Here is an 11,312-nt window from a genome sequence, read left to right on the forward strand (position 1 = left end):
GAAAGTGTACTGCCCAGAGGAGGGAACTTACCATCGGTTCAAGGCGGTAGCGTACACGACGGTATAGGTATAGATTTGTAATTTTTTTGTTTGGCCATATATTTTTGCAAAATATTAAAATAAAAATAAAAAAATCCTTGCTTTGGCCCGCGCATATCAAGAGGCCGAGAAGAAACGGCCCATGCGGTGTGTGATGGTAGCGGCCCAGTATAAGAGCCCGCCCAGCCAAACTGTTTGATGCCAGATGTAGTGATGCACCCTCTCTGAGCCACAACTGCACACTGTCAGTTTGTCACTGATGACAGATCCCCAACATAGGACTAGATACTCACAGAGACAATCAAGCCAGCAACTTAAAATCTCTTTATTTCTTCTACTGACAGTATGCCTCCCCCTTTCTGACACAGCATTGTTTCTGTATAGTTGCTACTTACACAGTCACACTTCAATCATCCTGATGCATCATAAGTACACACTGTATTACGCGCAAAAATACAGGATTATCAGGTCTTTTTCCTCGCAATACATGAGGCAACGACAGCCAATGCAGTTCTATGCCCAGACAATAGAAAATGACATGGCACCAACTTAGGAGATGGCTTCAGTTAAGTTTGCAGCTGCACAAACATCATCTCCACATAACGATATCCAAGTCCATGGCTTTCATTCATCTTATACACATGGATAGCCATTGATTGGACTGAGATTTGCAACAGGACTGTCCCTTGCAAACATGCCATGGTGATTGGACATCTCCCAAACGAATAAGTATACATCATGGGGCTGATGGCGTCCTGATCCTTCCATGCTGCCTGACTGCTCTCCAATCGCTTGCATTAATCATATATGCCAAGCTAACAATAATCTTGCGTCGCCACAGATAGCTGTAATCCAAGCTGAGGAATTAATATGTTAGCTGTGCTCTAGCAGTATCATGATACCTATCACCGGCTTCAGATGTGCCCAGTGCTAAACTCCTCTGACTGTTGCCTGTTGGAAGGAGTGTGGTTTTCTCCAAGATTCGCACGCTCCATCGCGATCAAGATGCGATTTTGACAGGATGAATAATATGATGATGAACAACAGACAAACCCACAGAGTTGTGGGGGCTCCTGGGTCCTGCAAGAGAACTGTGGCTGCATTAACACCCTCAGTTCTGCAATCCACCACACGAATGCTAAATGCAGAGCAAAAACGTAAGTCACATTAATAGAATGTAGTAACCCACAACTCACAAGTATAAATTAACAAGCACAGGTCTAGTTACATATTTCATTTTTGTGAGTAAAAGTCCACACAAAGAAATATGCAGCCTTCAAAACACTCTTCTGCTACGCTAGACCCCAAAACATTTTCCTGATGCAACCATTACAAAAGAAAAACTGTTGTGGGTGTTGTGCTGTCTATGGCATGGCCATCATAGTACAAAATAAAGCAGGCCCAATATGTGTTGTACTAGACAGCTTCAAATGCACTACAGAAAACAAACAATGGACCAGTACATAAGATTTTCGTGGCATAAGCACAATAAATGATATTCATAAAAAATTGACTCTTATGGACAGAAAGATTGCTCAGAACTCATGCAAAAGACTGACCAAGGCAGTGCCCCAGCGCATCCCCTACAAATTGACTGTGTTTTCACTATACTTTCTTTTTGGGAAGAAGTCATTGGCTATCTTATGTTCTTACCCAACAATCTCACCAACATCGAGTATCAGCAAAAGGCATTTACTAACCTCCATTGTGTGAGCCAAAAGTGAACCAGTCTACATCTATCAAGTACACAAGGCAGTACTGCGTTTCTTTAACTTTTAGTGACAAGTGAACCAGTCTACATGTAGTGCAAGTTATAAACATGTTCTGTAAATATGCCTATGGGTCATGTTCTTCTAGGTACCAACACATGTGGTGCAAGTTATAAACATGAAAGTACCTGAATTCATTCTGGTAGACACATATATTCATACATTGTCACATGAATCCATTATGTGATTCGTTACCTTATCACCAGTCAATTCCTAGAGGACCACAAGAGCTGTACCACTCCATCTACTTCTATGGTTGCAAAAACGAGTGCTGGAGGCCTATTGGGGAGGGCTGATGAGAGGGAAGACGGCATCACCATTAAGGCATTAACTAAGCACATGCATGAACTACCCCCAATCATGTAACGGGCTGCCTTTTTCTATCCTCCTCCAATATGCACCTCTCTTGAGCACAGCTCATTACGGTGAATCACTCGGTAACGAGTAGACTGACTATAGGCTCAGGTAGCCGTCCCATGAAAAAATTGCTGGAAAAAGATGAGGCACAGCTGGAGCATGATAGCACGATACCAGTTCCGACATGATATGGGCTGTCTGATTCCACGCTTGGACGGTAACCTAGCGAATGCAAAGTGGGTGCATGAACCCTGTGCCCATCCTCTACGCACTTTCATAATGCGAAGATTCATACTTGGTACCTCCAGATTCATGAATCAGATCAATACCGTGTTACTGAAGGAAGAAACTTGGCACATGCAGGACCATGACGACAATAAAGTGAGTAGATAGGGAGGGCAGTCCATAGTACCAATGTGAGACATGATGGACAGAGTAAAACCAAGATTGATAGTTATTCAAACTGTTCGTATCAAAATGACCAATGGTTGGATCGTACTGACTTACTTAACGTAGATACGAAATAGTAGGAAAAAATAAAGACCTGAAACTTCATCTCTGGACCATCAATTGGGCCACTGCTCAAAACTGTCTTTTGTGGAAATGTTAGGTTAGAAAACTAAAGGCACCTTCTGCAGATTGACTAGATTATCCATGAAGAAGATGATGGTCACGTCTCTAGCTTACATGTTACGACATTGAATACCCTCCATGTGCAGTCTCAGGCACTAGGTATGGCAAGTATGTCAGGTGTTGGGCAGTAATGGAAGAACTGCAATAGTTTTAGTTGGTTGGCAGCTTACAGGCTCACAGTTGGTGCAGAAGGGTCCGAGGTGCCAGGATAAATCTGTACCGGGAAAACTTAGCACATGCTTGGTAACTTGTAAGTTTCGCCGGAACAGGCTTGGTAGCTTGTCAGTTTCCCAGAACATGCTTTGATCAATTGTATGTTCAACTAAATTACTACAGCCCTCCAAGCCCCACAAAAGATGTTTGCTTGTCAAATACTAAACTAAATTCAGAAATTAGTCCAAGCTAAGTCGTTGTTAGTTTAAGTTTTGAAATACAAAAGTTACTCGTGTTCAAAGGAAAAAGGGAAGCAAAAATGTTCGACCTTCCTCTACTTGTTGATGGCCTGTAAAATCTTGATATCTGCATATCTTTTTGGTTACACATTATTCTACGATAATTTATAACACTCTCCTCTCACTTTATCCAGAAAAATCATTATACAAAACTTTTCATAGGAAGCTTATAAGAGCCTTACAGAGGTTCAACAAAAGAGACACCAGGGACACGAGTAGAATTCTCATCTCACCCAGAGGCAACTTTTTGTATGTCAGAATCCACAAGACATCTATCTGCTCAACTACCCATGTATGCTCTCCAATTGCAGTAAATAGGATAAACTACCAGAATTTCTACCTTTTATTTGTATTGAGGCAGAAAGGGATTCAAAGTAAAGTAGTATGAACTGGTAGTATGAACTACCAGTGGAAAGACTCGAAGTCCCAATGGCCCAACCGGTCACATGACATCAATTTGATGGGGCCATCTTATACTCTACACAAGATATTTTGCACTGCTGCAAAATTAACCCTGAGAAGAGGACCCTACAGGTTTTATGACCATTATATGTTGCCATGTCCTTAATAGACAAGGGCAAGACGGAAAATTCCTTACATGATGAGGCACAGTTTGACAAGGCATTTCCTATATAAAGGCAGCCATGCACTTCAAAAGCATACAAAGCTTAGCCCCCGAAACTGCTTCAGAGCAAAGAAGAAAAAAAGGAGTGTGAGAGAAAAGAGATAACCCATAGACAATGGCTCTTATAGCTGATGAACTCAGGGCCAAGGCTGAGGTCTACTATGGTGATGACATCTGCCAACAGTGTACCCAGCTCTTGCTCAAGGAAGCAGGCCTCCCCAATGGTCTGCTTCCATTGAAGGACCTAATCGAGTGTGGTTATGTGCAGGAAACTGGATATGTATGGCTCAAGCAAAAGAAGAGGGTTGACCATGTCTTCCAGAGTCTAGGAAGGCTGGTCTCTTATGGCACAGAGATCACCGGCTATGCAGAGAAAGGCAGGATCAAGAAGGTAAAAGGGATAAAGACCAGGGAGCTCATGGTGTGGGTCCCAGTGGAGGAGATTGCCCTTGATGAACCCGCAACTGGGAAGCTTATCTGCAAGAGCATTGCAGGGATTACCAGGACCTTCCCTGCATCAGCTTTCCATATCCCAGAGAAGGAGAATCAGAAGAAGAACTTTGCTGCACCAAAACCAGTGGTCCTAATGGAGGGAGCTCCACAAGTTGTTAAAAACAACTGATCCTTCTGCTTCAACTGAGATTTGGATTCGTGATCATTGTCAACTCTTAGCCCGACATATATTAATAATGATTGAACTAGTGCATTACTGTCTGCTTATGAACTGCGAAGGTGATTGAACTAGTTCTTATATACTTCTGTTGTATGAATGCCCTGGTGTGTATTGTCCTGTAAGGCAACCACCCAACTTCCTTTCATGTACTATATGGATCTATATTACTAATATGAAGCATGTTGTGAACTTCTATGATATGCTTGATTTCTTTTTTCTCTTTTCTGAGAAGATACCACCACCGAATGCCTTTTTCGTGCATTCTATACCAATAAATTGCTAACATTATTTTCTGAGAAAAAATATATTACTAATATATTTCCAAGAAAATGCCCCTACAGGATGCCTTTTATTTTTCTTTTCTCTCTTATTTTCACATGACAAGGCACGTGAATATGAAGGATCAAGAAATCTAGTCTGTAAAATGGAAACAATATTTGCATGACTTGTAATTATGCTCAGGCAAATTTATTGTCTCTTTCACAAGTGGAAGATGAAACTTTTACCGACAAGTCTAAGGTAGGAGATAGCAAGGTTGGTTATACAAATCGTCAAGTAAGGTGATAGGGACTGTTCTCCTATTATAGGATCAGGATCCTAGAATTGTATCATTAAACCATGAGAGGACCACAGAAGTCATTATTGTTAAGAGTATAATCTCTTGGCTTCTATTATTTAGTTCCTCCAATTACGAAACTGTGTACATGCAGGTTTGCCTCAAGAAGTACTCTTGTATTATAATACTACAGATTTACTAGGATTTATAGATATATTAAAATACAAGTCAGTTGTCCATGTTGTATATTTAGGTCCGATGTTCAGAATGATATGCTTTTGTGGCATGAGTGAGTAAGATGGAACTAGGATCGGGATCAAAGTGGTCCGACAGGATGTAGGGCTGTAAGATCCTACCATAAAGATCAAGAACCTAACACCCTTGATGCCAAGAAAATGTCAAAATATGTTATTGTTATGACTTGTTATTTGATTGTTTATCACCAAGAGATCAATGATTAACATGTCCATTTTCAGCTACAAAAGGGGTGCACTTACAGGGGAACGCATGATCCATTCTTGCTCACTGGAGATCAGGGTACCTACATACCAAATTTAATTGTATGTACCACGTAGTGTAGCATACATGGATAAATTAGTGAACTAGTTCTATCAAAGAAGACATGCACAGACTTGAAGAAGTTCCTGAAAGAAAGGTATGGACCAGCATAGTTACAATAACATTTCACAGTACTAAATTTAGAGGACTCAAGGAGCACATGAAACCAAGAGCTCATGCAGGAGCATAGATCTGCATTGATCACACCGAATACATAAAATTGGCCAATGCAGTTAGGCATATCCACTTATGCATGTCAACGTTCTATGCAACCTGCCCCCATCTCCAGTCCTACACCCACCCCTGCAGGGACGAATTCAATTATCCAACCAAATAGCCCCTGCATGGCACCATTTGTCAACTTCACTTAATGAGAATTGCCTATCATTGTACCTTCTGCTGATAATCTCTATCTGATTTTAGATGCAAGAATCTTCACACAAATTATGAGTTAACTGCACCTGTTTAGTCCTTCATGGCAAGGTTAATATGTTGCACAAAGCTTCGAAACTTCATGATAAAAATTCATTTCTTGTCATGAATTTAAAACTTCATGAAAGTATGCCACATGGTATATGAGGTAAAAAATCTAAACAAGAGAAGATAACTTCTCATGAATGATGGATATACTTCCACAGGGCTGGGGAGAACATGGAAAACTAGTGTGCCACATTTAGTTTTGAAACTCCTATAAAGGTGGTAGGTCTCATCATGTGATGGTTGCTGTGATTTAGACCAGAAATAGCAGCCATTAACTCACAGGACTTGAATGTGTATATTCACAAAGATCTCGATGAATCAGAGAGGATGTAGATAGTAATGTCTTGTTACCAATATGATCACTCAGACATTTCCCTAGAAGCACCTCCAATGCAGAAGTGCAGGACATACTTCTTCGCCAAAAAAAAAAAGGTGTGGGGCATAGTTCTGAGCTAGCAGAAAGTAGATCCAAAAAAATATTTTGGGTTGGTAAAAACAAAAGCTAGTAGGATATTGGTCCACATGACCCTAGATCAGACATAGCTTCATCAAATCAAGAATTTAACTCGCAAATGAATTTCAGAGGAAATAACAATAAAACAGAAAGAATAAGGTATATACAAGATACTTACTGCTATTATAAATAGTACACATGGTAATCCATCCAAAAAGAGACTTCTGATTCCCAGATTTTATTTACCTAGAGGACAAATTATCCTACTTACCTACAAAAGAATCACGGCAAGCAGTTCTAGATAGATGATATACAGTGAAAGGAAAAACAGGACTCTTGGACTCTGTTGACTCACCAACTATAGTGACATGCATTATCAGGAGATAGAATAAGAAACATCCTCATCCTCAATGTAATGAATCTTCTTCTTGTGTGAAATTGGTGAAAAAATGGATCTTATAAAGCAACTCAAAGGATCCTGCAAGCCTTCCATTTCATAATGACCAAATCGCCAATCCCGTAATATGAAAGGTCTTTGAATAGGCCGATCTAGACCCCCTGTAACAAAAAGATGGCCATAATGGTTAGATGGAGGTACCAATCATGGTTTATACCAACTAATATTTGTATTTCAGCTGTTTTCTTCCTAGGCTCGTAATTAAATAACTCAGCTGAGTAAGTAATAGGACGAACTGAAAATAATTCATATAAAAAAGAAACTAACAAACACATGTGCAACACTCTTGACTCTGGAAAGCCTGCAGAGAAAGCAGCTGCTGTTGACATATTTTACAATCAGTCAATATCTGTTGTTTATCCTACTTATCAACACTACCTATAGATAATATCAATTTACTAAAATATCAGAATGTTTTGGAAAGAATCACCACCTACCTGCATACATCCGACCATACTTATCTACTGCCCTAAAAAACGGGCGTGTTTTCTTTTGAAATGCAGCTTGTTGCAGTTCCCTCCAAGCACACGCTCTGTCCTGTCTTGTTATTTTCCCAGTTGTAACAACCTGGCATTCAAGCACATCTTGTTAAAGATCAACACAGAACCATCAAATGCTAATATGCAAAAAAAAACAGAGAGGGAAATTAAGTTGTCACAAGTCTAGACAATTTGATGAAACAAGGGACGCAAGAAAAAAGAATTCAGTAACATTACAAAGAAGAATTTTCCCCTCTTTTTCCCGTTCCACGGACAATGGATACACTGGGGCAGTATAATTTGCTGAAATCAGAGCTCACCTTGGTAAATAAATAGTATGAAGGACGAGGCTTCCGTGCTAGATTGTTGGCACGATCAACAGCAACAAGCCCAAACTTGGGACCATACCCATCAGCCCATTCCCAATTATCGGATGTTGTCCAGAATAGATAACCAAGCACACGCACACCCTTCAAAACAATATGCCTATCAGTGCTCAAAGTTGAGCATATAGTAAAGAATATTTGATTGCAAATTAATTAAGAGAGGACCATTATGATTGCAGCATAGATGGCTAACAGGTGCTCCAGAATGTATGGTTTACGAATCAGATCAGTCTCATCAGAAACTCCATTTTCAGTGATCATAAAAGGTATATTTAAGCTCTTGTATCGTTCATTAAACTGAATCAGGACACGGAATAGCCCATCAGGATAAACACCACGACCAGATTCGCTGTACTCATCATTGTCCACAAGTTTTAGACCAGGACCCGATATCACCTCCTGCATGAAAGTGGAGCATCAACTGCTGTTGTTGACACATTCAAATTTGAGCCATTTGTCTAAGAAGCTAGTACAAAGTTACCTGCCCATAGTAGTTGATGCCAATAAAGTCCAATTTATCACATATGCTATCAATGTAAGGGAAAAGGGTCAATGAATTAGCTAGTGTGACAGCCGCAACATCAAATAGTCCATATGGCCGTGTAAATGATACATGATGAGCGACACCAACAATTGGCTTCCTTTTATTTTTACTGTCAACCGACAAATGAACTATTAGAAAATGAGAGGAACACAAACATCAAATCCTTCAAGTCAGAACAATAGATATTTCATTATAGAAAATTGCATTTCAAGTAGCATACTATTTACCTCTCCAAATGTATGTAATCATAGGCTTCTGCATGTGCAATGGCCATCCAATGCAACGCTTGATTGTATACGCCAGTTGGCAAAGCAGATGTTGCCATTTCAATTGCATTAGGGTCTCCACCAGGCCAAGCACCAGCACAATAGGTCAGCATCACAAACACATGAGGCTCATTGAAAACCACCCAGTAATCCACTAAATCTGATACACAATCAACGACAAGCCTGCAGATCCAAAACTAACTTCATATAACATATTTGTCTCGTAGAAGAGTATTGAAAGCACAGTTGAAAGCTAGAAAGGATTACCTCACAAAATCCATGAAGTACTTGACAGTTTTTTCCATCTTCCATCCCCCATATTCTCCAGCCCAAGGTGGAAGTGAGTGATGAAATAGTGTAAGCATCACTTTCATTCCATATTCATGAACCTTTTGGATGATCCATCTATAACGCTCAAGTGCTGCAAAATTGACCTAGAAAAAAATGATGTCTCTGTTATTCCACCAACACAAAAACTCTACACACTACAGAGAGAAGAGAGAATATAAATGTTTGGACAAAGCATATGAACTGCACAGTAGGTTCCTAAGACTTACTGAGCTCTTGAACTCTTCATCAGTTGGTTCCTTAGGCATTACCCTTGTCCAGTCAATCCCCATGCGGAAAACACTGATCCCAGTTTCCTTGGCAAGTTTCAATTCAGTATCAGGATCAGACCAAAATTTAAGCCTTTCTTGCCTGAACAAATACAAACAGTTTCTCCACAAGTGAGAGTCTATTGTGCATAAGCAACATGTTACGCACAATACAGTGTAGGAACAAAGACAGCATCCAGAATAATTGAACAGATAACCAAAAAAGGTTGGAAGTGACAAAAGACAACATGCACTTACGGGCAAGGAACATTGTGCCAAGCTGCGACGTTGTGGCTGCAGTTATCACCAGAACCAGATTCACCACCCTCAGCAAACATTTCAAAACCCCTGAGCATAGCCTCCATGGCAACCTTAAGAGGCTTCCTCCTCTCTCCTTCACCAGCCTTTTCCTCCCCTCTAGACCTGGAAGCCAACTGAGCACCTCCATCACCGGCAGCCGACGCCATCACCGCGTCTGCTGTCATTTGGTCACGCATGGCCTCCTTGTCGTCGCAGGAATGCTCGATTGCAAACTGAAGCCAAGCATCCTCCAGCCTGTCCTCAACATGCGCAGGCGCGGTCGCTAGCCCAAAGAAGAAACTGCTGTCTTCTGCACATGATTTGACACACCATCAGGAATTCCATGCTGCTTGGAATTGGCTGCTGGTACATAATCAGGCAGCTGGAGTTTGGAATTTCAGATTTGTGGAGGAAAGACTCGGACTTGAGCAAATTAACAGAACTGTACGGATTGTGATTGAACTGATGCACGGTTACATACGCTGCACTTGCCATTTCACAAGAGCCCACATGTTTTAATTCCAAATTTTTTTTTAGGGAAGACTCGGACTTGAGCGAATTAACAGTACTGTAGTGGATTTCAACTGAACTGAACTTGCCATTTCACAAGAGCCCATATGTTTTAATGCATAGTTGCATCAATCAATTCACATCATCTAGTGATCAATTACTCATCTGAAATTAAAAAAACTGAGCAATTTCAAAAAATAAATTGACTGAACCCAAACTGGTCAGTCGATTGTCTTGTCCTGAAAACCAAATTGGCAACCGCATGCACCAATGCCGCACCTTCAGAGCGATGCACACTAACGAGAGAGCCAATCAATAGAAACCACTAGAATACCGTTAGGATTAGCACGGGAAAGAGGGGAACGGGACCTGAGTCGTCGCCGGCGCCAGCGGAGGGGAGGGCGCGGAAGTCGGCGACGGGGTCGGCGGACTCGTCGATGGGGTTCGGGATGCGGCGGAGGTGGCGGCGCCGGTACCGCGCGAAGGAGGCCGCGTTGGCCGCCGTCGCGGCGGCCGCCACCAGGACGGCGAGCTTCGCCGCCGCCGCCAGGAACGCCGGGAGTGGCATTTCCACAATACTCGCGCGCTCCCTCTCCCTTCCTCCCTCCCTCGCGCTGTGGTTTTAATTTATTTTCCTGGGAATTTTTTTTCCTCGGAGAAATAGGAGTGGCGGGAACCAACGGGATCCCCCGGGGATGACCGGATGAGGAGGGTCAGGTCGTTATCGCTCGGACACGTGGCGGGAAGAGATGGTGCGCGCCAGATTTTGCCGGGGCCAGCTGGGCCTCCGCGGGGGGCCCACTTGGCCCGTTTTGACACGCTTATTCGGAGTCAAACAAGGTGTGATTTATGCATGGATTCATATATGGTTTCCATCAGTCTACACATGGAATGAACTGATTTTTAACAAAATTTTGCAGATTAAAATTTTAAATTAGAAAAAAAAAGGATTCAAAATTTTAGTTCTGACAGGAGCTCCTCCCTGTTTCCCTTTTTTTGTTCGTTTTTTAGCGACCGGAATGTGTTTGACTGTGATCATCCCTCGTAGAACCATCACCTCATAAACTGCACATTTCTTGTTACTTCTTAGAGCAGATAAATCGGATTTTGTGCAGCCACACAACGGAGAAGAAACGTCGCGACGCCGGCGTGGAAAACATGCGCACAAGTTTGTGGCT

At 41.7% G+C, this 11,312-nt stretch overlaps 2 protein-coding genes across 2 annotated transcripts; one reads left to right on the forward strand and one right to left on the reverse strand.

Moving 5' to 3' along the window:
- Window positions 1-342: 342 nt before the first annotated feature.
- On the reverse strand, window positions 343-10,720 carry LOC117866445 (beta-glucosidase-like SFR2, chloroplastic). The gene is made up of 12 exons (XM_072295728.1): window positions 10,504-10,720; window positions 9,583-9,934; window positions 9,286-9,427; window positions 8,996-9,162; window positions 8,690-8,911; window positions 8,400-8,571; window positions 8,084-8,317; window positions 7,853-8,002; window positions 7,491-7,620; window positions 6,952-7,154; window positions 6,775-6,867; window positions 343-1,130 (listed from the first exon to the last, which is right to left on the reverse strand). Exons 1-10 carry the CDS (start codon window positions 10,700-10,702, stop codon window positions 6,973-6,975), a joined length of 1,950 nt encoding a protein of 649 aa, XP_072151829.1. The 5' UTR covers window positions 10,703-10,720; the 3' UTR covers window positions 343-1,130; window positions 6,775-6,867; window positions 6,952-6,972.
- LOC117866446 (uncharacterized) lies at window positions 3,900-4,746 on the forward strand. The gene has a single exon (XM_034750654.2). The coding sequence runs from the start codon at window positions 3,991-3,993 to the stop codon at window positions 4,495-4,497; it is 507 nt and encodes a 168-aa protein (XP_034606545.1). The 5' UTR covers window positions 3,900-3,990; the 3' UTR covers window positions 4,498-4,746.
- Window positions 10,721-11,312: the final 592 nt, after the last annotated feature.

Source organism: Setaria viridis, chromosome 8 (assembly GCF_005286985.2).
Source record: "Setaria viridis chromosome 8, Setaria_viridis_v4.0, whole genome shotgun sequence".
Lineage (NCBI taxonomy): Eukaryota > Viridiplantae > Streptophyta > Magnoliopsida > Poales > Poaceae > Setaria > Setaria viridis.

Excerpts from the sequence above, each read along its gene's own strand:
- LOC117866446 (XM_034750654.2), top strand. The coding sequence starts at position 3,991 with ATGGCTCTTATAGCTGATGAACTCAGGGCCAAGGCTGAGGTCTACTAT.
- LOC117866445 (XM_072295728.1), bottom strand. The coding sequence starts at position 10,702 with ATGCCACTCCCGGCGTTCCTGGCGGCGGCGGCGAAGCTCGCCGTCCTG. Across the intron at positions 9,935-10,503 it reads TGGCGCCGGCGACGACTCAG|AAGACAGCAGTTTCTTCTTT; the intron begins GTCCCGTTCCCC and ends AATCATGTGCAG. Across the intron at positions 9,163-9,285 it reads ATGAAGAGTTCAAGAGCTCA|GTCAATTTTGCAGCACTTGA; the intron begins GTAAGTCTTAGG and ends ATTTTTTTCTAG.